This window comes from Purpureocillium takamizusanense, chromosome 3 (genome assembly GCF_022605165.1).
Source record: "Purpureocillium takamizusanense chromosome 3, complete sequence".
NCBI classification, from domain to species: Eukaryota; Fungi; Ascomycota; class Sordariomycetes; order Hypocreales; family Ophiocordycipitaceae; genus Purpureocillium; species Purpureocillium takamizusanense.
Window position 1 is genome coordinate 567,037 of NC_063070.1, and position 25,441 is coordinate 592,477.

The window sequence follows — 25,441 nt, forward strand, 5'->3', positions numbered from 1 at the left end:
ACCTGTGGGGGCGGGCTCATAAAGGTGAGGAGGAATCAGGATAGTACTAAGGTGAGGTGGGCCTACTTACTAGACGCCTCTTGACTGATCTGTCACCTCGTCCCGGCGCGCTGGCCAAGTCGGGCCATGCTGGCAATTGGGCCGTGGCAAGCGAGTTTCGTCATGCCTGTCCTGCTCTGTGGGTGTAGGCGTGGGTGTGGGAGATGTTGGAGCCGTGGCAGGGCTGAGAGGAAGCTTAGACCATGCATGCAGATCAAGCAACGCAACGAGAAACAAGGGCGGCGGGCGCGACGGCAGCGACATGTCAGCGGCGCATGTCGAGGCCCCGGCGTCTTGGTGATAACGGTTGATGCTTCACAGCAGCACCGCACGTACACATTTCGTTACATGGCATGGCATGGCATGGCATAACATGGCACGGCATTGGCATTAGTTCCGATGGCCGTTTGCATGGGCTTGACATGTTCGCGGAGCTGCATCCCGGATCCCGTCACAGGTTGGGCAGAGCTACTTAGTCGTATCGAGCAGTCGCCGGACAATGTGTCAGCTGGCCATGCCTGACCTGACCTGACCTGACCCCTTCTCGATAGTAGTCGTACTTTTAATACAGAGCCATGGCGCCAGTGCAAAGCTGACCGGTCTCCTCGCTCGCTCCGCGGCCGGCGTCTCATCGTGGGCAAGCCCCCCCCCCCCCACCCCTCCTTTTTATTTGCACACCGCCATGCGGTTCGTCGAGATAGGCGAGGGCTGATGCTGGGGGTGGCCAAGGGGACAGAGGCACGGCAACCAGGCGTGTCATGGCGGCGGCGGCGGCGACGGAGGTGATCAACACTCAAGCAGCAAGGAAAGCAGGCCACAGGGTAGCCAACGACGAGCAGATGAGACGTGCGTACATGCTTGGTGCGTACACGCAAGCAGATGAGCAGGCAGAAAAGCAACAGTGGTGCTGCCATGCCCTCGCCGGCCGGCAACCCCGATACCTTGCCTTGTCGTGGGGGGTCTGACGGGACACAGGCCACCACCTCTTGGCCAGGAAGTGAGAGAAAGGAAAAGAGTACGAAGTTGGGGATCGGCCGAGTCGATTCTCGGCTGGTCAGAGTCTCAGGAGGGCGAGCATGACGCAAAGAAAGGAGAGGGGCGGAGGCTCTGAGACGTGTTGTCTGCATTCATTCAAAAGTCCGTCCGGTACAGTAAGTACTGTACCTCTAACATACAACATACAGGTACAGAATAGTCCTGCCAGGAAGGTAAAGGTCGTCGTCCAGCAAGTGGTACGTATGCCCCTTCCTTCCTACCTTGCCTTACCTTGCCTCCTCTTTTCGGGGACTTGCCTTTTCGTTTCGGCCGGCGGCACTTTTACTCGCTCGTCGTCATCGTCGTTAAGATTGAGGCGTTGCTTGGGCTCGGTCGTGATTGGCCTCCATAAGCGAGCATGCGGCGGCTGCATTCCGCGTCCTCCTGCAATGCAAACCGGTGGAGCCCCCGCTTCTTCTGACTTGGGAAACAACGACCATCATGGAGAATGAATGAATGAAATGGAACAAGGGAGGAAGGGAAAGAAAAGATTGGGGTTCACCCCCCCCACGGCCGGCCGAGTGAGTCCATTCTGACTACCAAGTACGAAGTACCTTACGTACTACAGTTACTGCGAGTTTACGAGTACGAAATACTGCCAGCGCACGGCCACTGCGCTTCGTACTGCCACAGGAGGTTGGGGGCCGAGGATGGGCCAGCGAGGGGCGTCGCCGCCGTGAGAAGAAGAGGAGGACGAGCAGTGAAGAGTCTCCTGGGACCAAGAAGACGACGGCTAATTCCATCCTGCTCCTGCTGCTCTTTTGTTCCCCGTCTTACTACTACGCTCACCGCCCGGCTAACCTCACCTTGCCTTGCACATGCCAATAAGGAACAAGTATGGAGCGGCACCAAGCATCATCAGCTCGAGCAATCGAGTTGTGTCTATATTGTAGCTGCGTCCAAGGTAGTCGGCCATCCGAGACGACGACGCTGAAGGCGCAATGACTGTGCATAGCGGCGGTTCCTTTCTCTCCAGTCATTGCGTGGCTCATTGAGCGCAAGGCATCCTACGCACAGCTGCCCGTTCCTCCAAAGTCGAGTCTGCCAGCAGAGCATCTCAGCCCATGCCCATCCAATGGTCTACCAGCGACGTCGCGGCCCCGGCAGTCGGTATGCGTCGTGCCGTGCCGTACCGTGCCGTGCCGTGCCTTGCCTTGCCTTGCCTTGCCTTGCCTTGCCTTGCCTTGCTTGCCCTACTCCATCCATCCTCACATACGTACCTGGACGCGACACATCGTCCACGACACGAGAGCGCTTCGCTGCGCCCCGTGTCTATCGTTCCACCCTGCCAAGCTGCGCCTGTTTTCGAAATCGGAGCAAGATCCAAGGCTCTCACCGCCACTGCCTGAACCCCCTATTCCTACTCCCAGTGTGTCGCACACTGCCGCTCTTCCACCTCCCGTACCAGGCCGGACCCTGTTTTGTTTTCGCCAAAGTCGTCATCGGGCGCTCGCTGTCGTGACGAGCAGCAACTCTCCCTGGTCTTGCTTGTGCCACTGTGGCGCCGACATATGCATACGTCACATCATCGGAGACTTTGCTGTTTCGTATCTTACTGCCGCGCTTGGCCATGACTGGTCCGGTTCCCGCCTGCTTATTCTGATGCAAAGTGAATTTGGCCAAGAACTGCTCTTTGCAGCCGCCTGGTACGTATGACGACGGCTCCGCCAAAATGGCGGTCGGCCTTTACGACGATGTCTGCGGAGGCTCTGTCGTCGTATCCCCAGTCGGCCCTCCCGAGGCAGCCTTCTCGTCGGCCGTCATGCCATAGAGTGCGTTCATGTTGTAGCGTTTGAGAGCCTCCCACTCCTTCCCGTCCACGACCGATATACCGCAGAAGAGCTGGCCATCTCAGTCAGCCAACCGGCCGGTCACCCTAAGCACCGCCAACATACCTGGAAAATCTCTACCAAGATGACCTTGTCCGGGTTCCCAAGATTGACTTTGTGCCGCACATCGACAAGGCCCGCGATGCTCTTGATGACCTCGTCTGACTTGAACGTGACATGATTTCGAACGTTATGCCGAATAGCGTACTTTTGCCGGGTCAATTTTAGTCACCGCACAACACGGTGCCCATCAGGGAGGGAAAGGGGACCTACCGTGCAAGCCTGCCCATTGCTCACAGCTTGGGGCGCTTCCGCTGCTTCCACCCCTTCCTCTGGAATGAGGGTGAAGAACGGCGACAAGACCGACCTTGCTACCCTGATGATGCCCTTTTCTGTCGCCTTATCTGTGTTGAACACGGGCGTGAGACGGTTGATGTATTTGACCTTTCGTTGCCTTGGGTCTGGACAGTCTCTGGCATCCCGGCAGATCTTGAGCACGAACTCGCCTGGCTTTATCGGCGCCATCGTCTTCATGAAGAAGAGGCACTCAATACCCGACGACACGGGCGAGAAGATTTGTCGCACCTTGGGCTTTTTGCTGTCATCGCCCTTGATTGCGTCGAGCTCTCTCTTGATGGATGCCTCGATGTCCTCCTCAGCGTCCTCCTCCTCGTCCACTTCTGCCGCGCTCTGCGGCTTTATGTCGTACAGCGTCTCGCCGTACTGGGCGCCACCGCCTGGTCAGCCCTGTCGGGAGAATAGCCATGTGGCGGAAGCCATTCTTGAGGAACCGATGGGGAAAGGGAAGAGAGGGAGGAGGGTTGTTCTCACCTCTTCACAAAGCTGCTTGAACTCCCGCATTGCCTTGGCCCTCATGCCCCGGGCGAACGTGACCCAGATGCCCTCATCTCCCACATCCAGCGCGACGCCCCCGTCAACCTTTTCGGCCATCTTGGCGTTCTGATGCGGCGTTTTCCACCTGCCCGAATTGCCGCCCTGGACATTATACTTCGTCAGCCAATGATCGTCTCCGAGTGGTAGCATGCTGTCTCGCGGCTGGGTTGAGACGACGTTCACCCGACGATGGGTGTGTGGCCTACTTTGCTTCGCTTGTACGAAGTGCGGCCGCCATCGGCACCGCCAGGTAGTTGCTTCCGCTTCCCACCCATCGCTACAGCGAGTCTCCTGGGTATGATCACGAAGCCTATAGAGTGATTGGGTGTTGCTTGCACGTCGATTGCGATGAGGGAGCCGCGACGCTGGTAAACATGCAAGCTCATAAATGTCGTCTCCACCGTTCCACCAAAATGTAATATTTTTGCGGCCATGAGGTACGAAGTAACGTCCTGCCCTATAATACCGTGGCTACCCTAAGGTCGCACCTCAATTTCCTAACGCGCCCGACTAAGCTAATTAATAATGCTTTCTTAAAACTTCTTTATTATTATTTTTAATTAAATAAACCTAAATTTTTATAATAATCTAATTAAAGGCTATAAATAAAGCTATAATATAAAATATACTTAAAGACCTTAAAAATAAAGGAAAAATTAACTAGATTAATCGGGCTTTAAGTATATTTAAACCTATATTAAAAGTAATATAATAAGCATTAAAAGATATAATAATGTCTTTTTTTATTAATTTAAAGAAATTTTTATATTTTAAATAATATTTATAAATTACCTCTCTTTAATATTTATTAATCTTTAATAATATTAAGACTTATATTAATAAAGAATTTATATAATAGGGCATTAAAGCTATAAGGTTAAAATATATAATACCCTTATATAAGAGGCTATTATATTAAGGCGAGAAAGATATTAAACCTATAGGATATAATCCTATTTATTTTTTATTTCTTCTTATCTCTACCCGATATATTACTATATAAGGATACCGAATTCTAAGCTATCTTTATAGCTAAAAGGTTAGTTATAGGCTAATTAAATAGTCTTTAACGTTAGATACTTATATTTATACTTAGTTATAAAACTATATAGTAATCTATGCCTTAAGTAAAGTACTTATATTATTAAGGCATACTTATATCTAAAGTATTAAAAATAAGGTAAAAAGAGTAAGTATTATCGGCTATAACTAAGGAGGCATAGTATACTCCTTTTAACTAAGAAAGCTTCCCCCCTTTATAGTTATCCTTATAGTCTTATCCTTATAGCCCCTTTTTACTCCTAGCCGTTCCTTTAGCTATTTTTCGTCTTCCTTAGGCTATCTTCCCTCTTTTACTCCTTCTTCTACTCCTTCCTCTATGCCTTCTCCTATTAATATACTATTAAAGCTTATTCTATAAGTACTATATAAGCTTAGATTTTTAAGCTTATATCTTATAATTTAAATAGCTAACTAAAATATACTCTTCTTTAGCTTTTATATTTATCGTGCCTTTACTTAGCTACTATATAAATTAGCGTAACTATTATAATTCTGAAAGCTTCTTATTAGCTATTCATGCTTGCGCACACTAGAAATGGCTGGCGCGGTCTGGGAGTGGGGTGCGGACCCAGAAAAAAGTTGGGACACCTTTGCGGCGAGAGTTTCCTTCCTTTGTGAATACGAAGTAACTTCAATATTACTACGTACTCCTATTTATATCCACAGTCCCAACGCGACTACATGTCATGTCATGCAGACATTACCTGAATTTTTGTTCCTTGCAAACTATAGGAGACGCGATGCCAATGAGAGGGCAGCGAAGGTGCGGTTCTCACGCCTGCGTTACTTCATCGCATGAAATGGCCCACGCCAAGCCCTTCCTCCATGCATGCACGCGTGGAGAAGCGCATCACGCATGAGGCCTTTGGTTAGCTAGCCATATACCGGACCGACCAGCAAAGGTCGCATTCATCAATCAATCAATGCCCGAATCATCCGGAACCCGGCGGCCGGAGATGACTCCGAATACCGCAATAACTCGATTTGAGCATGGGAACTAACGGCATCAACGCAATAGGCCGGTGGCCAAGCCAGTAAAGCATGGACATTGTATTGGCTGCCACGAGCTATTGGCAGAGCTCGGGGATAGGATATGCAGAAGCAAGTAGCTGCCCGGTCGTAGGGTTGAACACTGGGCTGGACGCAACCAGTAAAGTATACGAGTATGTAGATGCCTTATCAATCAGTATCCTTTTTGGGAGCAAGGCTTGCCTGCACACGGATATGCCGCCGACGCTTGTCCCATCACGTTTTATAGGGATGCCCCAGCCTGCGCATAAAGTTCATGCACGTCGTCTCATACGATGGTCCATCAATAGTACGGTAGTGTTCGAACCTTGTTCATGCAGCTCATCTTCTATCATACGACGACATGGGTATGGACCCAACTGTCGTGCCGCGGCGCCGCGTGAGCCTTGCCTGCTGACCACGGGGCTCCCAAGCGACGCATATATAAGTTCAGAAGATTACTTCCGTCCTTTCGCCGTAGGAGATGTCAAGCACCGAGTACCTGTTTTCCGTCCCTATTCACCCTCGTTTGCCTCGCTCGGAAAAGCACCTGTCTCTCGTTTCAATCGCAAGTGCCCACACGCCATGCTCTTCATCAACTCCGCCCTTGCTCTACTCTGGGCCGCCTCCTCTGCGAGTGCGGCCAGAGATGCAGATGGCAATTCTACAGTCATCGGCCAACCCAAACCCGTCGAAGAAGTGATTGTGACCGCCGACAACACAGTCAACGGTACTTATGTTGGCCCCGACACCACCGTCAACGTGCTTAAAAGCAAACTCTCTGTACGCGACAACACTGCGGCCGCGCAGATCATGGCCTTCAAGCTCAGAAACAACAAGAACAAGGATTTCTACGCTTACATCGAGGGTAGAGACAGCAGTGGTCATGCTGTACTCGTCGGAGCAGACGGCATCGTGGTGACGCCCAGCTCTAAGAAATCCAGCACGCCCCGTCCTATCGACGACACGCCGGCAATCCGCGTACCTGCAAATACGCAGGGGGTTTGTGTTTCTGTTCCGCGTCTTGAAGGGGGCCGCGTATACTTTTCGGACAGAAAGCTCTTATTCTCCGTCGTGCACAACCCGGCAACCGACATGGATTCCATAGTCGGTCCAAACTATGCCGACGACAACGACCCCAATACGCTGGCTCATTACGACTTCATCGAGTTCAACCAGAATCATGGTGATGGCGCTTTTGGTGCTGCCACCAACTCCGTCAAAATGATAGGCCTGCCATTCGAACTGCGCGTATCCGACGGCAGCGGGCGACCGAAGCCCGGGCTTGGCGTCAGCAATCAATGCCTTGATAAGCTCTGCGAATTGGCTATTAATGAGCCAGCCTCCGGCCTCAAGTGCTTGCAAAATGCGAAAAGGGAGAACGTTCGAGTGGTGGGTGTCAAGGAGGGAAACGTTTATGACCCTTTGGACGCCTTCACCAAGTCGGATCGCTTCAAGGAGGCTTGCCTGAACAACGGGAGGACAGGGCTCGGTCAGGTTGGCAGCGCCAGGCCGCGCACCTTTATTATTGACGTTGGTGAACGCCGATAGGCTCCGTAACAGGCGAACCGGGACTTTCTTATATTAGGCATCGGCGTCAGTAGTAGCTCAGTGACCTACTTGAAGGGTTAATGCTTAATATAAATATAATTCATATATCCCTATTGCGACTTTTTATTTAGGGTAGCTGCGATATTGTAGGGCAGGACGTTACTTTATGTCTAGGCGGTTTGGACTACGTATATGCCTCACGCGATCAAATGTCAATGTCATTCACTTCTATGCCTGCCTCCTTTAGAATAAGCTCATGCTGTTAGTCTCCCGGTTTACTTTTCGAGACCCCGCTTGCCTCCCTGTCGTGTTTCTATTCTGCCCCTCATTACTCTGCTCGAAGAACAATAAACACCATGCATTTGCGCCATCCAACCCGCCCGTTCTATCATTCCGAGGATCCCAATGAACAAGCCACTAATACCTTACGCCGTCTTCGCGTTATTTCTTGCGCTCGCCTCAGCCGTCATGATCAGCGCCCGCGGGGCATCTTCCTTGGGCATGTGCACCTCGATGAGCTGCAGGCACTTGCCTGCGTTGAACTCGGCGTCGGTGAGCAGCTTGTTCAGCTCGTCCTTTGTCCGGACGGCATACTTCTTGGACGTCTTGGCCCCGCCAAAGACGTCAACGAGGGCCTGGTGGTCCCAGGGCTGAATATCATTGTACCCGGCCTCCATGCCGTGGATGAAACGCTCGATGGTGTATCCCTCGTTGCAGAGGATGAAACTGCGAGGTTGTCAAGTCAGTTATGAATGCGTGTGGTGAGCAGGTCTAGTCACACAGGCACGTACAGGAAGGGTTTTAGCCCGTGACGGACCATGGTGCTCAGCTCCTGGGCCGTGAGTTGGAAGGAGCCGTCACCCACGAAGAGGACGGTCCGGCGCTTGGCACCCATGTCCTGCGCGGCAAGGGCGGCGCCCTGGCAGGCTCCGACGGACCAGCCGATGCTGCCCCAAAGGACCTGGCTGAGCGCTGTAACGCCCTTGGGGAACTTGGTATCCCAGATGCCGAAGTTGGCGGTGCCAGTCTCCGTGACCACAATGTCGTTCTCAGCGAGGAACTCGCCGACCCGAGGCCAGAGCCACGCCTGCGAGATGACATCGGTCTTGTCGACATTCTTGCGAACCTCATTGTCCACCTTGGGCGACGGCTGCACGGAGAGCTGCTTCACGTCGAGGCGGTCGATGACTTTGCGTAGGACGCCCTTCATGCGAACTCCCGGGTACGTCGAGTACCGGACGATGCAGTGGTCGCTGTGGAAGTCGATTGTCTGCATCTGCGACGTCCGATAGGAGAAGCCGGCCGTATTGAAGTCGCTCTGGGAATGAGAAATGGTCAGCCAGCCTGCAGTAGGGGGCAATGAAAGGTATTTCTGTGGAGAACAAGCGTCGGAGCCCGGGGATGAGCGGTTGCAGGGTGCGGCTTACCTTGAGCGCGCCAATACTAAGAATGAGGTCCGATGCCTCGAGCGTTTTCTTGACCTCAGGCTTGGAGCCCTCTCCGGCGTAGACGCCACCGTAGTTGGGGTGCTGCTCATTGACGGCACCCTTGCCCATGGGGGTGACGAAGACGGGAAGGTTCGTCTTCTCGATGAGGTCGTGCACCTCCTCGAGGACGCGGTGGCGGATGGCGCAGGCGTCGACGAGGATGACGGGGCGCTCGGCAGCGTGGAGATACTTGAGGACGACGTCGACGACATAGTCTTCACGCTCGGGCTCGTTGGCAGGCTCAGTCAGGTCGAGGGGGGTCTGAAGCCTCTCGCCCTCGACCTTGGCCTCGATCATGTCGGTGGGCAGCATGACGTAGACAGGGCGGGAGTGAACCCAACACTCGCGCAGGGCCTGGTCGATTTGGGCGGCGATATCGGAGGGGTTGGTGAGGCGGGCGACGTTGCACGATATGTTGGCGCTCATGTTGGCGAAGACGTTGAAGTCACCGTTACCGAGGGTGTGGTGCAGGAGCATGCCGTTGCGCTGGGAGATGGTGGAGGGGCAGCCGACGATGTGAACGACGGGGATGTGCTCGGAGAAGGCGCCAGCCAAGCCGTTGATGGCCGAAAGCTCACCGACGCCAAAGGTGGTGACGAGGGCGGCCATGCGGTTGTTGACGCGGGCATAGCCGTCGGCGGCGTAGGCTTGGTAGAGATGGAGACGTAAGGAGGAGAACCACACACCACGCGAATCGCACGAGAAGCAGGAAAAGAAGGGGAGGAGAGATTCACGATGACGACGACGCTGACGTACCGGCATTGAGCTCGTTGACGCTGCCCACCCACCGCAGGTCGCAGCCCGGCAGGTAGTCGAGGGCGACGAGGTTGTAGTCGCCGGGCACGCCGTGGACGGAGCGGACGCCGACCTGGTGCAGGCGGCGAAAGACGTACTCGGCGACGGCGACGGGCTGCCGGAGGCCCTGCACGCGCAGATCCGTCATGGTGAGAAGGAGGCGTCTTTTGTTTATGGTGTTTGGAGGAGGTTGATTGAGGGTTTGACGACGAGCTGCTCGATGCTATAACGAACAAGTACTTTGTCCGGTTGGCAGCTGGGAAGAAGCTGAAGCTCACGACAGCAAGTGCGCGCCCGGGCCGTTGCAGTTCGGACGATGAGGAGGAGGAGGAGGATGATGATGATGAGGGACGATCGATGGAGGTGTGTATACGTCCGCCAAAAGTTGCGAGGGATAGCTAACGGTAAAATACGTGCAAAGCAGTAGGTAGGTATACAGGGCCGGCAGGCAACCCACACCACCGGCACCACCGCCAGCACCAGCTCCGGCTCCAGCAGCTCCAGTAGCTCTGGCATCCATCCTCCTCTCCTCGTCGGCCTACTCCTCTCGCATCTATCGATCGGTCCGTCGGTCGGTGAGGGAGAGCCCCCCCCCCCCCGATTAACGTTCCGCGCCAGTGATGTAATTGATGGGATGCAGTGCTGAGTGGGCAAAGAAAGCCGCTTGACGGACGGGTGGGGGCGCATCCGGCTCGGGCGGACCCACCCCCTGTGGCCGAGGAGCCCGCCCTGAGGTGCGCTGCGCGGGCAAGGAAGGGAAGGCACTTGGCACTTGGCACCTCGTCAGGCGCCCCCGCCCCGCCCGGTGGCCCCGGATCAGCCGGCTTGAACGCTGTTACAGCGCGTGGTGGACTGATCACGTTACGGGCCAACCCGGGCCGCCACGCTCCACGCTCCACGCATGCATGAGGTGACGAGACGACTCACTCGACTCGACTCGACTCGACTTGACTGGATTCGACTCGTCCATTTCTCGCCGCGTCCTCTTTGCGCAATGCGCGATGGGGTGATGTGCCCGCCGTGGCGGGGCCCGGCGCCGGTGTGTCTCTCGGGTCTGGGTCAATGAACAAGCCTCCTCTTATCTTCCAATTCATGTTGCCCAGCGCCGTCGTCGCCGAACCTCGCCCGGCCCTCGCCCGGCCCTTCCCCGGCCCTTCGGCGAACAACCTTGACTGAGGGAATACTTTTGTACGTTTAATCTGTTCTTATTCTATATTCCTTGTCCATCCATGTGCCACTCATCGTACATATTCATACATGCGTACCTTGCCATATAGCTCCTCCCTTCAGAGTAGCTAGCTAGTTCGATAGCAACAGGAGGAGAATGGGCATAGAAAAAAAAAATCCAGGTTTCGACCGTAAATGTCATTGACAGGAGATGGTTCCGATATCCGTCCGCCTCTCCCCCCACTCGCTCCGGCACGTGAAATACCTACCCATGAGCCAAAAGAGCCGGCAGCCAGACGCCACTCCCTATCCACTCATGCCGGGCCGTCACTTATCGTCAGGCTTGATAGCCTACGGCCGGGGACCCAGGAAATGGCAACAGGCACAGGCGCACACCGCCGCCGCCGCCGCCGCCGCCTCGGCGTACCTGACAACACCAACGAAAGAGGCCAGCCTCGTCAGTCGCAGCTCCCGTCCTTCCAGCCCGTGCGCCACCGCTCCTCCCACTTGGAGCAGTCAAACTCGGGCTTGCTGAGCTTGCGGTTGACCTCGTTGTGCGCGCCGCACAGCCACATGCCAAACTCGCCACGGCTGCCCACGCGCGGCGCCTCACGGCCCATATACGTCTGAAAGTCCTCGGCGCAGACCCAGCACGGGTACAGCTTCGAGAAGAGCTTGACAAAGCTCAGCAGGTCCGACTGCTGCCCACGCGACGGCCTCTCCGGGTACGTCGCTGCGATGGAGTGTAGCAACGTCCACGAGCTGCGCCCGAGCACCTCGACGTCCGGAGGACAGTCGGCCGGCGGGCCGGACGGGGCTGACGCCGCTGATCCTGCGCCTGCCCCTGCTGCTGTTGGCCTGGCCGGCCTCGTTGTGGGAGCGGTCGCCGCTGCCGTGTTGCTGCCCCCGCTGCTGCTACTGTTCTCATCATGCTTGGCCCATGCCTTGGCCTGCGCCGTCCAAGCGGTGAAGGACGTGCAACTCCGACATCTGTAACGCATAGCCTCGGTGTATCAGCCTCGGCGTGCTATCCAGCAAGTGCCGACGCAAGGGGCAGCGGCGGCGGCTCCGGGGGCAATAAGAATGTACTTACGGCTTGCCATCCTTGCCGAGCACGACTCCCGGAGCATACTTTCTGGACTGTTCGGCGGCTAAGCCCGCCGCCGCCGTAGGCGCATCGGCCTCCTTCGTATCGTCCGCCATCTCCAACGCCACCGCGGCCGCCCGCGGGAAGTCGGCGCGCGAGTTCCGGTTCACCGCGCGTGTCCAGACAGCTTTTCGAAAGGTACGTGTGTCGGCGCCAAATAGAGGAGAAGTGAAGCGCCGATGAACAAGGAACGCCTATGCGATGCGATGCGATGCGATGCGATGCGATGCAAGATGTGATGTGAGAAAAGAAAGACGAGCAGCCATTTGTCAGACGAAAGTCAGTGAAGAGCCGCGCTTGCTCGCTAGACTGCATGCACAATGCACCAGCGGCACCTTATCGATAGGCGGTACTGTGCCGTGCTAACGCCCATGCCTGTTGGTGCGACGAAGCTCCGCCCCGCGTCAACGGCACACAGCGACAACCACCAGAGTGAGCGACTGCACCTCGGCACTCGCCCGGACTTACTTGCCCTTCGAGCCACCATGCAGTCCTCCGACACGGGCAGTCATCGGACGATCCCCGTGCTACTTCTCAAGACCAAGTCCACACCCGGCGACTCCTACCAGGAGCTCTTGTCGACGGCGCACCGCGGGGCAACACACGACCTTGCCTTCGAGCCGCACTTCGTGCCCGTGTTGCTGCATCGCTTCGACGACAACGGCACCGGCAGACTCCAAGGCCTGCTCGAGCGAAGGAGTATAGGGTCTTCTCCTGGATGCGACTACGGCGGACTCATCTTCACGTCGCAGCGGGCTGTTGAGGCCTTTGCGCAGGTGGTTCAGGATGGGAGAGGTGCGTGCTTGCATTGACGACTCAAACTCACCCCCATCATCTTTCATTCTACGTGCTAACGGACTGTTCTTGAATTTTGCAGGTAGAGATTCCAGCTGGCCACATCTGCAGGATGTTCCCATATACAGCGTTGGCCCGGCCACGACCCGCGCCCTGAGAGCCGTCGTACAAGAGCCCCGCCTGCAAATATTCGGCGAACACACGGGCAATGGCGAAGCTCTAGCCCATTTCATGATGCAGCATTACGGTGAATGGTATCGCGACCGTCCGACGCGCCCCCCTCTGCTGTTCCTCGTCGGAGAACAACGTCGCGACATCATAGCCCGAACTCTCATGGACCCATCCCTCCCAGCCGCCGACAGAATACGTGTCGATGAGGAAGTTGTATATGGGACCGGGGTCATGGAGTCGTTCCCGGAAGATTTTGCTCGCATGCTGAGCGCCACACACGACGCGCCGTCGAGATGGGTCGTCGTCTTCTCTCCGACGGGATGCGACAGCATGCTCCGATGCCTCGGCATGCTCGACGAGGCAACCGGCAAGGCTAGGCACGTCCGAGAAGACACGGGCACCTACATTGCGACCATTGGTCCGACGACTAGGACACATCTCATTGAATCGTTCGGCTTTGAGCCGCATGTCTGCGCCGAAACCCCGTCTCCAGAGGGTGTGCTCCAGGGAATAGTAGAGTTTGAATCAAGAAGGCAGCAGTCTGCCGGTTGACTGCTCCTAGACATGATGACGTCGTTTCTTTTGTTTCTGTTGCCCACTGTTACTTGGAGTGAGAGGAGTGGAAATTAGCTCGGCATCACATCTGCGCGGATGCCATGTTCCTCGAATTCCCCGACGCGCAGCCACGGCCGCAAGCCACTGATGCCAATATGGCTTGCGTTTACCAAATGATTTAAACGCGATTTTGCCGTTGCCGTGACGCCGGAAATCAAATCCACAAGCCACGGTCAAGGATCGTATCATTCAAAGCTTCCCAAGAGGCTTGAGAGTCGGCGGCGTCGAGTCCAATAGCCTCGAGCCAGGCCCGACAATATCGGGCACTTCAAGCTCCCAGAACCCATAGCTCGACGCCCAATACTCCAAACTTTTCGCCAGCATCGCTGAGTGGCTCATTGCCAAATGTCTCACACTGGGAGCTGTGGCCGATATCCAGCGAGTCGTCGAGCCATAAGCCGTAGTGGCCGCCGCCCGAGCCTACGCTGAGGTAGCCCGCCTCACAGTTGATGTAGCAGTCGTTGAGGCCGCTGTATGGGAACGCCTTGAAGCGTATCGACTCGCTGGGTGTCGAAGCGCCGCTTCCGGCTGCGGATTCCGGCCTGGGGGGCGGGGCCAGGGTCGTGTGCCGGGTGAGGTTGGTCGTGTCCGCCGAGGGAGGTGGTGGCAAGGAAGCAAGGGTCGAAGCCCGCCAAAGGAAGCACTCGCCGTTGCCAAAGTATGATGGCGCCGGGTGGGGGTACTCGGAGAGGTACGCGCCGAAGGCCTAAAGACAAAACCTCTAGTCAGTCCTGCGCGTACAATGGCACAGCGCATCGGATGCACTTACCCCTCCTTCTTGGTCCTTGACGACGAGGACGAACCCAACCCTCCGCCGCTCGTACTGCCTACACTTCTGATAGAGTGTCGCCAGGCTAGCGCCGTCCTGCTCGAGGCTGTAGACGAGATGCCAGTCTTCCACGATGCGCAGCCGTTCCGGTACCATGGCTCGTATCTCCTCGGCTACGGCGTTTGTCAATAGCCGAGCGGAGGTTGGCGTGCTGTCGCGGTAGCCGTGCAGAACGAGTGGCTCGAGAGGCGGGGGGCGAAACGGGGTGGCTCGCCGCACCGCAGGCTGGAAGACGCCGTTCACGCCGTCCTTGTAGTGGTGGTGCTGCTCCGCCTGGCTGTGGTGAGAGTGGTGAAGGGAACCATCGACCTGGCTGCCGAATTGGCCGTCCTCGGAGGAGAAGCGGCGTATCAGGCCCGTCCACATGCTGCCCAGGTACGACGAGGAGGAGGGCGACGAGGGCGCGGGCGACGTCGTGATGCTGTCGTGCTCAGGAATGGGGAAAGTCGCGGACGAGTGGAGGATGGCCGGGGTCCTGGCGGCGGACGAAGGCCCGGACGTCGGGACTGCCTCGTCGGCTGGCTTGTTGGACGACAGGGAGGGAGGATGAGGTGGCGCCGGCGGAGAGGGTGAATCGCTCATGGGGGGCTTCGGCGGCGTGGCAGCCTGGCTACCTAAGGTAGGAAGCGAACGGCAGGCCCAGGAGAGGTAGCTCGTAGCCAGCGCGAGGGCCAGGTTTCGGCACCGAGGCGGCGTACACGGTATTTGCAAGAGGGCTCGCTCGCTGTAAAAGTTGACGGGGCCGGCGATGGGAAGAGAGGCGTAGACGTGTAGGGAAGCCAGTAGATTTTCTAGAGGTCGGAGGCGATGGCCTGGCGTGGGCCAGCAAGGGAGCAAGACAAAGTATGTACCCGGGGTGGCAGCTCGGTTCAGTGCCACCTGTTTGTACTTTTGGCTGAGGTGGTCTTTGCCGCTGGGTTGACGTCGATGCAGCCCGGGGGGGTCGCGGATATCCCAGGTAGGTAGCCTTGTTTGTGGATCGCTGGCCCACTGCCAGGCCGCATCCGCCGCCACCATCGCACACCAGCTGTCTTGCTGTACCCAAAAGCCGAACAACCTTCCCACAGCCGCGTCCCGGGCCGGAGGACGGCGTTGGGTTGCGGAAACCGTTTGTCGGTCACGAGTGCCGACAAGCCGGCCTACAAGAGGTATCAACTTACCTATCTGTCGTATTCACTCGGTCAAACTGGATGTTTCCCGTCCAAAGCTGGGCTGGCAGTTGCCCTTGGTTTGCACACGATTCCGTGCGTCTCCCTAGCATTCTCGCCGTCGATTGGCGCCGGGTGGCGCAGACGATAGCATGGAGAACGGCACAGGCTAGCCGTTGCAAGCCTCCGCGCGCCGTTGCACTCCGTCAGCACGCAGGGTGTGGCCGGCTGGGTCGCCGCCACGACACATCTATCGCAGCCTCCGGCGGTGATGCGCCAATGCCGTCTACACAACAGTCACTCACGACAAGCAATAGCGTAAACGGTCCAAGGCACGCGAGATGTGCGACAAGACCAGACAAGATAACCAAGGGATGAACTGATAAAGAGAAAGGGAGGAGATGTGAGATGTAGCCCGCATATTCATCCGCTCTCCCATCAATACCTCTCGCCTTCCGCCGCTGCAAGCACACAAGTTACGTACGTTATCGTGGCCAGCCTGGCTTCCGCCAGGGCTGAGCAAGGCTGCGTTTTCATCATTTCAATTCCACCATGTCCTTTATATCCTGACACAAGCGACTTGCTCGCAAGCAACCGTCGGTCTATTTCAGAGCATTCTTGTGGCGGCTTGACGCCTGCCCTGGGTCGTAGGAGTCGTCCGCACACAGCGTCGCATGCTTCGGCCTATTCCCATCCTTTAGCCCATCTCTTGGAAGCCCTTACCGCATTATCTCCTCGTAGATGAGTTGCTTCAGCTGTTCTTTGCTCAGGTTATCCTTGTGCTTGTCAAAGTCAAAGAACTCCTCTGGAATTGGCGGCGCCGTAGGCTCGTCTTCGGGGTCATGGTACGGCTCCAGGTACGGGTGTTTGAGAGCCTCCTCCACGGTGATGCGCTTCACGGGGTTGAACGCCAGGAGTTTCTCCAGGAGATCGAGCGCTAGGTCGGACGTCTTGGGGAATAGCGTTCGGAATGGCACCTTCTTCTTGAAGGGTAGCGACCGAATGTACTCGCGGGCCCGGCGGGACTTGATGCCGTAGTAGTCCTCCATGGTGGGCGTACCCAGAACGTCCAAGATGAGCGTGAGCTGATGGTGGTCTGCATCGCAGTCAGTAAGTCATCCGCAACTCGTCCCGCACGCGTTGCTCGCTGACTGGCCGTAGAGGCACTCACAGTCTTTGCCCGGGAACAGCGGTTTCCCGCTAAGCATCTCGGCGAGGATGCAGCCCACCGACCAGACATCGATAGCCTTGGTGTATTCCTTGAAAGTCAACATGATCTCCGGTGCGCGGTACCACCTGGTCGCAACATATTCGGTCATGAAGCCAGAGTTGTCCTCCTGTGACGCGGCCGAGCGGGCGAGGCCAAAGTCGCACACCTTGAGGTCACAATTGGCGTTGAGCAGCAGGTTCGAAGGCTTGAGATCGCGGTGCAGCACGTTGGCCGAGTGCATGGCCTTCAAAGCCCGCAGCGTCTGGTAAATAAAGTACTGACAATGATCGTCGGATAAATCTTGGGTGCGGATGACGCGGTGCATGTCCGTCTCCATCAGCTCCTGTTGGGTCGTCAGCATGGCAATAGCGACTGGGCTCCCCAGAGAGACATTTGGCTGGGGGTATCACGTACCTGGATGAGGTAAACCTCGTTGAACGAATCATAGCCTCGTGGCTTTTGGATGTCGAGAATGGAAATGATGTTCTCGTGGTTGAAGTAACGAAGGAGTTTCATTTCTCGCAAGGTCCGGAGACAAAACATGGAGTGGTCGAATGGAGTGATCTTCTTGATTGCCACTTTCTGGCCCGATGGCTTGTGAATCGCGGAGCTGTAGTCGGCGCGGGTCTCATTAGCGATATTCAAGGCACAAGGCGAGCCACGGGGGGGGGGGGGGTCTCCAGCTTACCAAACTACACCATAGGCGCCCTCGCCGACAACGTCCTGAATATCGTACTGTTCGCTCACATTGAAGGAAATTTTACGAGACGCGGCGCCGCCGCTCGGGGCGTTCGAACGAGACATGGCTGACTGTTGGTGCTTGAGGCCGGCGTTGTTGGTTGGATGTGAGCCAAAATGAATTGCCAAGTGTCGTGCAAGTCCAGCTGCTTTGTGATTACGCTGCCCAGCAGCAGGAAGCAGGCAGTATTAAGAGTCGGTCGGAGCAGTCTTTCAAAAGCCGGACTCGTGGCGATGTAAGTCTTTGGAATCTGTCGCGTTGACGGTGAATGAGGGGGGATTTCGCGCAGCAGGAGATGAACGGCTAGCCGCGCGGGGGCAGGTCTGGATCAAGATACAGGGACAGTGCGTGATGGTGCGAGCCAGGCGCGACGATTCGAGGGCGCACGAGATCTGGCGCAATCCAGACGAACGACGGATGAAGCGCGCAAAGCGTCTTGAGAATATCGACAGCCGAGCCTCGTGGTGGGCGGAAAGGAGACGGACGGTTCAGCGAGGTGACAGCGGTGACGCTTGGCCTGATGCCCCGCTCGGACCTCGTCGTGCCTGGTGGTTGAGAGACACAAGCTGCGGCGCGTAGGTGGATTTACGGGGGGGGGCCACAGGCAGTCGGCCGAAGGAGCCCTTGTTAGAGTCGGCACGTCTCAGATTCGAGGGCAGCGGGCGGCAAGGAGGAGCAGCAGGCAGGCAGGCGAGGTGCCGAGTGGTGTCGACGCGCCGCGATGGAAGCAGGTTGCTGTCGATTCGAACCTGGTTTCGCGCAAGCAGATGGCGGGCGGCGGCGGTCGGCAGAGGCGAGGCGGGGTCCGGCTCAGTCAAATAGCCCAGCGAGGTCAATGGGACGGGAGGACGGACGCCTGGGACAAAGCGTGGGCGCAGCAGGCAAGCACTGAGTTAGTGCCGCAAGACGCAACGCTGGCTTGCTGGATGGATGGGAGGGGATGGGAGGGATGGGGCTGGGGTTGGAAGCGGTACGGCAGGCGGGGCTCGCTCCGGCATGTGACGTCGCTGAGGGATCAAGCAAGTCAAAGACGGGTGGCGCGCGAATGCAGAGGCAGAAGAAGCGGATGCAGGTGCAGAAGATGCATATAAAAAAACGCGAGCAGACGGGAAAGGAAAGGGGCAGCACCTACGAAGTACCTTGGGTACCTACTGGACAGAACATCATATGCTGGCGCAGGAGCCTGCAAGCTTCAAGGTTCCTCGTGTGAGGTTCCGGGTGGCGCCAGGCTTGGTGTTGCAGCGAGCCCTGACCTGAGCTAGGCGATCCATCGGGGGAGGGGCAACACCTACCTAGTAGGTACCTACTAAGGTAGCAATCCCATCCATCACTGGTACCACCTCCACCTCCATGGCCGGAGGGGGGATCAGGCACTGGCGGGTCTGGAAATGAGGGGTCCGAGTGCCCCTCGCCAGCCGACGGGACTGACGAGAGCGCGCCCGTCCACCTCAGTGGCCGCCGGCCTGCCCGTACTGGGCCTGTGCTGGGGGCCGGGGCTTCGACGACTGGGCTCCCAGCGCCGAGCCTCGTCACCTCAGTGGCCAGCGCTTTCAGGGTGGTCCCCCCTCCCAAGAGGCCCGTCCCGCCCCTCACCATCCACTCCCTGGCCAGGTGGCCTGGACTTTGGCTGCCAGACGGGTGCTCAGCTGAGTTGAATTGGAATTGAATGGAGGACGGCTTAAGGTGGTGGTGGCCGGTCGTTGGCCCGAGTTGCTAATGAAGCAGGTAGGTAACGTAGCCCAGCCAGCAGCTGCGCGGGGGACCTGCAGTTTCTTTGTGCTCTGACCAGGAGAACAACCCATCTCTCATTCTCTTGCAAGTTCGTCGCCTAGGTAGAGAGCATGGGAACGAAGCCTTGACAAGTTACTCGGCCGACATCGCCGACTCACTCACCTTGCTGTTCTAATAACTGGGACCCGCTGCGCCGAGTCAAGCGACATGAGCCGCCATGAGAAGTTAGGACGCACGCAAGATGTGCAATGTACGGAAGGGGGCAGGACTTGCGCCGGTCCACCAAGTCCTCGCAGTGTTGCCGAGAAGAAAGACGTCCGGCGGTGGTGTGCTTGCTTGGCCTGTACTGGTCTTTCGTTTCGTCCGAGGATTTAAGGTACTAGCCCGCGTTGGCACGTTTCTACGCAAAAGGTACGGATGAATGAATGGATGGATGGATGGATGGATGGATGTTTGCGGCGAGCGACTGAATAGGAGGAAAGCCGGTGATATGGTGCGCGCCAACACAAACGGTTGATTCGCATTGCTGTTAGTTACGAAAGTGTTGCGCAACACAATTTGCAGCATCCTCCTCTCCCTGCTTGCCCCTCAGATAGCATCGCTGTTCCCCACTTGGCCGCGACAGGCTGGGAGCTCCGGCGTGTCTACGAAGCTCGACCCAGTAGTAGTCTATGCGTACTGGCGAGGCACCCAGCGAAGGAAACCTTCCAATACACGTGTGCCCACGTAGAGTCTGCCTAGGTAAGCATTGTAAGGTGCCCGGGGGGCCCATGGGCGTCGATGGGCCAAACATCCCTCACCATCTCACCTCAGGTTAGCCGCCAGAGTTTCACGTCGCGCCGGCACCACCCCTTTGGCTGGCTGGCTGCCCCTGGCTAACTAAACCATCTGCCGCCACTCCCTTGCATGGCGTCCAAGTCGTCGTCGTCGCCGCCGCCGTACCTGAGCTAGTAGTTCGAGGTAGCAATGCCACAGTCGCCGACCCCATATATTTGCGCCGCCGCATCCCACCAACCGTTGCTATCATCGAGGAACTGCGCCATGCAGCAGCAATGCGACCTTACGAGAGAAGTAGTCAGTTACCCCCCAGCTCGCCCAATGACTTTGGAGGTGGAGCCTCAGAAACAAGCGTGAAGACGGCGCCGGGACTCGCCGATGGCTCGCTCGTCAATGGACCAGTGGTGGTGACCTTTCAAACCAGCCAGTCTCCCCGGACGGACCACGAGAGGGGCTTCACGAGAGAGCCGCCGCCTCGCAGGAAGCAACCGGGCTCGATGCGGCGGCGCGCCAGGCCCCATCTGCCCATTGGCCCTCGCCACGCGTCAAGGAGGATGGAATGCATGACGAGACCGGCTGGGACCTGCGGCGGCCCAGCCCGCGAAACCGCGGCGTACCTGAGCGCGCGTTTCACGCCTGCACAAAAAGGCCCGGTTGCGTGACCCAGGCCAACCTTCAGACAAAGCACCGAGGGACGTCATGCCGGTTGGTGCCGTTGTTGTCTACCTCTCTCTACTTCACCACGAACGACCGGTGGCAGTGCCAAGTACGTAAGGTAGTAACGTACTTTGTACGTGCTACTAACTCGCTCCCCTCCGCTGGTGCACAAATAGGTCAATCTCAACTCAGGCGCGCGAGAATTCAACTCCAAAAGGCCAAGGCGCGAGCAACAGGGGCTTGAACCGCCGCCAGGTTGCACGCACGCAGCAGTGAATGACACGCAGGAACTGAGCACTGTGCCTTGTATCGCATGTCGGACCAGGGTCCAAAAATAGAGCTCCAAAGCTCATCCCACCCCTTGTCGGGAACACTCGGCTGTGCCTTGCAGCATCGCATCGCATCGCATCGCATCTCGTGGGGAGCCGCACCGACCCATGGCCCGTATCGTGACGCACAGCCCGGCCATCCTCCCGACGCGGCGTGTCCACACGTCTCCCCTTCCACAGGGGGACCTGGCGCATGGCAGCACCGTTTCCAAGAGTGAATTATTAGCAATTGCTGAGCTAAGATATCCCGATGGTCGTTTCATTTTCCCGCCTGATTGGCGCAGAGCCGCCTCCGTACACGTCGCCAATGCACAACTCCTCTCCCCGTCCGTCTATGCAAGGAAGATAACGAGTGCTCCTTTTTGTCACTCATCACTGCACCACCTGTCATGTCCACCGTCAGCTACCGAACTTTCTACCACTAGGACCCCGGGGGGGGGTCAACTCACCTTTTCTCTCAACACGCCCAGCCACTGCGCTGCGCTGACACCTTGGTCCGCCCGGTCCTCCACAAGAAGCGTCTGCGCCCACAGCTTCAGGCTGGGTTCGCCGTCTTCCCGCACAATGTAGAGATGTGGCACGGTGATGCTTCCCACACCAAGGGACCTATGGTCCTTGCTCTTCTGCACAACGGCCCTCACCCTCTCATTAAAGTCGCTGTCCAGCTCCGGCACCCTGCCCTTGCCGACGTGCACCTGCGAGCGATCCTCGACGCCGAACACGTCGGCGATGAGCTGAGGCACCGCATCGCGACCGACCCAGAGGAACTGTGTCTGTCCGTCATCGATGAGATACAGGCCGTACGACACGAGTCGCTCCGACGTCAAGTTTAGGGCCGGCGGCAGAACAATCTGTCCCGTCTCCTCGTCAGGCATGCCTGCGTTGTCGGGCATGTCATGCAACGAATACAGACGCGGGTAAATGTACCGCATCAGAAGTGGGACAGGCAACGTTGACAGGAGGCACAAAGCAGCAGAGCGGATATCCGAAGGGATCTGCGTCGACTTCCGCAAGCCCACATTCTTGATCAATCCCAGAAACAAGACGGGCAGGCCACGCAGGTTGGCCGGGAACTGGAGACCACCGCCTCCCATGCTGCCACCCGCAAGCTCCTTCTTGAATGTCTGCAGGAGCTCGGTGAGCTTCGCCTGGAGGGCGTCCCGGGCAGCCTCGAGGCCGCTGCCAAGTGTCCTCTCGACAGCCTTGTGGCTGAAGTACGTGGTGATAGCGCACTGGTCTGCCGACGCATAGACATCGGACAGGTTCGTCGTGGTCGGGAGCGCCAGCGTGAGGACCCTGATCCGTCGCTCGCCGTTGCATGTTGTGTGAAGGACAGCGGCCTGCAGGCAGACAAAGTTCTTGGTAATATTCTCGTCGATGGCGACCTCAACGACGTAGCACTGATCCCGCGGGAATGCCGGGAACGCGCACAGATCGGAACTGCGATTGAAGAAGTTGCCGTAAAATGTGTTCATGCGCAAGCCTGTCGTAGCCCGCACGCGAAGCACAGCCTCCAGGCCAATTTCCGAGGAAAGATAATCGCTGAACTCCGAGGCGAACTTGAGAGCGTCCTCTGGGCGAGATGCGTGCCAGCCGGGGTAGAACCAGGTCTGGCCGCCAGTGTATCTTGGCAGGTTGCTCAGAGAGGCCACATCTTGGTACTGAGACGAGAACAAGAACATGTCGATCGACACCTGGTTCTTGGAGCATTCAACGGCAAAGCTCTTATAGAAGCTGTTGCCGGTCTGCAGGAGGCCTCCCTCCTTGGAGGTTCCCAGCAGCTTCTTATCCTCCCTCATATCGAGCTTTCCGGCACCCACATTCGGCAGGGACGCGGTGAGGACGACGATCTTACCACCCAGGGCGGAGATGAGCTTGTGTCCGGCACGCAGGGCCGAGCCCATGCAGGAACCGTTGCTCTGGTTGTTCTGGAACATATCGGGAAGCTTCTGCAGGAACTTTTCGATACTTTGGCGGCTCTCCGTCAACGGCACCAAAAGGTCGTGCGGGACGGGGAGGAAGGGCTCCTCCAGGTCACTGACGACGAGCATATTGGTCTCAGCATTCTCGTCATCGTCCTTGGGGATCGAGAAGTAGTGCAGGCTGGTATCGACGGCCAGGAACCCGAGACGCGTGCGCCTGTCCGCGTTGGGTATCCGGTTGAGGCTGTCGAGGATCGTACGAGCACTCGTGGCCAGTAGACCGTTGGAAACGGCGGCATAGCTCACATCAAACAGGAACAGGTAGACCAGAGGCTGGGGTGGCCGGACCATATATTCCTGAGGGGCAACGAACTCGACGACGGAGTGATTGAGCTCGTGGCGCTGCCATCGATCGACAGTTTGCTGCGCGGCCGCATCCCAGTCGAAGGCCTGCGGGACGTCATTGCTGAGGTTGCACATGTTGCACCTCCACCGGTGGCCGTGGTCGAGGAATGTGACAAAGGGGTTGATGTAGGTGCGGCAGCGGCGGCAACGCGAAATGACCTGGTCCTGAACAATAGGAATAGGGTCCTCGTCGTCATGGAGCGCGCCATACGGCTGAATAACGAGCGCAAATGGGAGCTTGGATTTCTTGAGCAGCGAATTGGTAGTCGGTACGGCGTTGAGCGTCGAGCGAACGTATCGGGGAGGGCAATTGGCATCTGGCGACGGCGTCACGCTCGTCTGTGGGGTATACGGGTCAGCAGGTTATCTTGTGCCGCGCCATCACGAAAAGCCGGACAGGGCAACCTACGTTTGGGGGGAGGACAATTGGCGGAGGAGGCAGCTCAAGCTCCGAGACGGAGAAGGGTTGGTTCATCAAGTCGGTGGGATACAGATGGTTGAGAGGTCCTGCTCGGGCGGGCTGAGCGGCCGGCGCGGGCGCCACGGGTTGCTGCTGTTGGGGCTGGCCGCCCAGCTGCATGCCGCCCATTCCTTGCGTGATGCCAGCGACGCCCGGAGCGCCGGGCTGACCGGCGGCGACAGGAGCCGGGTACCCTTGATCGGGAGCCTGATAACCGCCATATCCTCCCTGCTGGGGTTGAACGCCGGGCTGGGGAGCTCCGTAGCCTTGGGGATACTGGTATCCCGGGGGCGTGGCCTGCTGAGCATCGGGTTGGGGGTAACCGCCGTAGCCGACAGGCTGCTGCTGACCGGGGGGGATTCCATATTGCGGCGCTCCGCCTTGGGCCTGGCCGCCGACGGCAGCATTCGCGCCGGAGCCCACGTCGAAGGCGCCGGCGGCGTAGCCTCGCTTCTTCTTCTTGCCAGCGGCGTGGGCCTGGGCGGCGTCGGGAGGCGGGCTGCCGACTGATGCAGGCTGCTCGGGCTGCATCTGCTGGCCCGGGACCTGGGCGTAGCCATCGTTGGGGGAAGCCGACATGACACGAGGCGGCGGCGCAACCGCGGAGACGAGGGTTGTCGGGGACGATTTGTGGGCGGCGGCGGTGGACAGCGGTCAGGAACAGCTCTGCAGCGACTGCAGGCGCTGGCCAGGAGGTCGGTTCGGAGCCAGAAGTCGGCGGCCTCTGACGGAGGGAGGGAGGGAGGACGCGTGGCGTGCTGGTCCTGGGATTGACGCAGAGCGTTGAGGTTGGCGAAGAGGAGGGAGGAGGAGAGGAGCAGGTGAGCAGGAGTTGACGTGTGGTGGTGCGAAGCTGGCTGGCCCCCCTAGGTGGTTAGTTCGTTGAGCTGTGGAGAGGCTGCTGGGTGGCTAATCCGCACGGCCCAGTCTTGCTTGTGTGTCCTTTTCCAGACCAACCTACGTTGACAACTAGGCCTACGAAGTACTAACGTAGGTCATCTCCACACGGCGGCTCTAGGGTAGGCCGCCACAGCTTGCATCGTGTCTTTACGGAGGTTGCCAACTTTGCGGCAGACTACCGAGTGACTTTGCCGGCTTCTGTTTTTCCTCTACGAGGCTGTGCGAGTCGACCAGGCTGCCAAGGACAGGATACAACAACGGTGTGCAACGGCATGCATGACTTGCCAGATGGTTGCGCTTGACATATGTCACTAGGTAGTGAGCATGAGTTGCTCCGCGAGGTGGACGCACCAGCTCGCAGGACTTGAACAATATTCCAACACACTAGACATTGGATGCATAGAGCTGCATGTCTATTAAAGACCATCACTATGCTTCATAGGTATGCATGTCCTTGGTGATGGTACCGTCGAGCCGAGCCATCGGGTGCTTCTCCCACCTCCGATACTGAGCGATAGTGATGGGCCGCGACATGTATTTCGTACAGCATCTCACCTAGAAGAGTTACAGCCGAGCGTCTGACACATGTGCGCAACCAAGCTGGGAGAGTGAGTGAGTCGCACCGAGACGCCGTTCGCCTTACCCCAGATCGGACCCGGAGACGCGACGACGCAGGACCACTACGTAGGCTTGCCAGCATCGGCACCCGGTGATGTCCACCCCCAGCCATGCCGGGGGG

At 57.7% G+C, this 25,441-nt stretch overlaps 8 protein-coding genes across 10 annotated transcripts; 2 read left to right on the forward strand and 6 right to left on the reverse strand.

The window, feature by feature from the left end:
* Window positions 1–1,953: 1,953 nt before the first annotated feature.
* JDV02_003698 (uncharacterized protein) lies at window positions 1,954–4,165 on the reverse strand. 2 transcript variants are annotated; one of them, XM_047984856.1, is made up of 5 exons: window positions 4,004–4,165; window positions 3,735–3,899; window positions 3,177–3,626; window positions 2,970–3,110; window positions 1,954–2,916 (listed from the first exon to the last, which is right to left on the reverse strand). In XM_047984856.1, the coding sequence occupies exons 1-5, from the start codon at window positions 4,070–4,072 to the stop codon at window positions 2,761–2,763; spliced, it is 981 nt and encodes a 326-aa protein (XP_047840831.1). In that variant the 5' UTR covers window positions 4,073–4,165; the 3' UTR covers window positions 1,954–2,760. The 2 variants fall into 2 exon arrangements, with proteins under 2 accessions (XP_047840831.1, XP_047840832.1); XM_047984857.1 differs by having other exon boundaries at window positions 3,735–4,165.
* Window positions 4,166–6,271: 2,106 nt separating this feature from the next.
* JDV02_003699 (uncharacterized protein) lies at window positions 6,272–7,635 on the forward strand. The gene has a single exon (XM_047984858.1). The coding sequence runs from the start codon at window positions 6,453–6,455 to the stop codon at window positions 7,416–7,418; it is 966 nt and encodes a 321-aa protein (XP_047840833.1). The 5' UTR covers window positions 6,272–6,452; the 3' UTR covers window positions 7,419–7,635.
* On the reverse strand, window positions 7,534–10,728 carry JDV02_003700 (Pyruvate decarboxylase). 2 transcript variants are annotated; one of them, XM_047984859.1, is made up of 4 exons: window positions 9,662–10,728; window positions 8,846–9,552; window positions 8,210–8,736; window positions 7,534–8,144 (listed from the first exon to the last, which is right to left on the reverse strand). In XM_047984859.1, exons 1-4 carry the CDS (start codon window positions 9,846–9,848, stop codon window positions 7,844–7,846), a joined length of 1,722 nt encoding a protein of 573 aa, XP_047840834.1. In that variant the 5' UTR covers window positions 9,849–10,728; the 3' UTR covers window positions 7,534–7,843. The 2 variants fall into 2 exon arrangements, with proteins under 2 accessions (XP_047840834.1, XP_047840835.1); XM_047984860.1 differs by having other exon boundaries at window positions 8,846–10,728.
* Window positions 10,729–10,836: 108 nt separating this feature from the next.
* ERV1 (Thiol oxidase) lies at window positions 10,837–12,244 on the reverse strand. The gene is made up of 2 exons (XM_047984861.1): window positions 11,961–12,244; window positions 10,837–11,857 (listed from the first exon to the last, which is right to left on the reverse strand). The coding sequence occupies exons 1-2, from the start codon at window positions 12,068–12,070 to the stop codon at window positions 11,326–11,328; spliced, it is 642 nt and encodes a 213-aa protein (XP_047840836.1). The 5' UTR covers window positions 12,071–12,244; the 3' UTR covers window positions 10,837–11,325.
* HEM4 (Uroporphyrinogen-III synthase) lies at window positions 12,071–13,684 on the forward strand. Its single transcript, XM_047984862.1, has 2 exons — window positions 12,071–12,809; window positions 12,892–13,684. Exons 1-2 carry the CDS (start codon window positions 12,335–12,337, stop codon window positions 13,530–13,532), a joined length of 1,116 nt encoding a protein of 371 aa, XP_047840837.1. The 5' UTR covers window positions 12,071–12,334; the 3' UTR covers window positions 13,533–13,684.
* OXR1 (oxidation resistance protein 1) lies at window positions 12,794–15,402 on the reverse strand. The gene is made up of 2 exons (XM_047984863.1): window positions 14,365–15,402; window positions 12,794–14,301 (listed from the first exon to the last, which is right to left on the reverse strand). The coding sequence occupies exons 1-2, from the start codon at window positions 15,004–15,006 to the stop codon at window positions 13,864–13,866; spliced, it is 1,080 nt and encodes a 359-aa protein (XP_047840838.1). The 5' UTR covers window positions 15,007–15,402; the 3' UTR covers window positions 12,794–13,863.
* An 889-nt stretch (window positions 15,403–16,291) lies between these two features.
* tmk1 (Mitogen-activated protein kinase) lies at window positions 16,292–17,586 on the reverse strand (the record flags this gene model as incomplete). Its single annotated transcript, XM_047984864.1, has 4 exons — window positions 16,292–16,668; window positions 16,744–17,125; window positions 17,197–17,392; window positions 17,471–17,586. The coding sequence occupies 4 exons, from the start codon at window positions 17,584–17,586 to the stop codon at window positions 16,292–16,294; spliced, it is 1,071 nt and encodes a 356-aa protein (XP_047840839.1).
* A 3,155-nt stretch (window positions 17,587–20,741) lies between these two features.
* On the reverse strand, window positions 20,742–24,660 carry SEC24 (COPII subunit). The gene is made up of 3 exons (XM_047984865.1): window positions 23,752–24,660; window positions 21,465–23,681; window positions 20,742–21,399 (listed from the first exon to the last, which is right to left on the reverse strand). The coding sequence occupies exons 1-3, from the start codon at window positions 24,379–24,381 to the stop codon at window positions 21,388–21,390; spliced, it is 2,859 nt and encodes a 952-aa protein (XP_047840840.1). The 5' UTR covers window positions 24,382–24,660; the 3' UTR covers window positions 20,742–21,387.
* Between the last annotated feature and the right edge of the window lie 781 nt (window positions 24,661–25,441).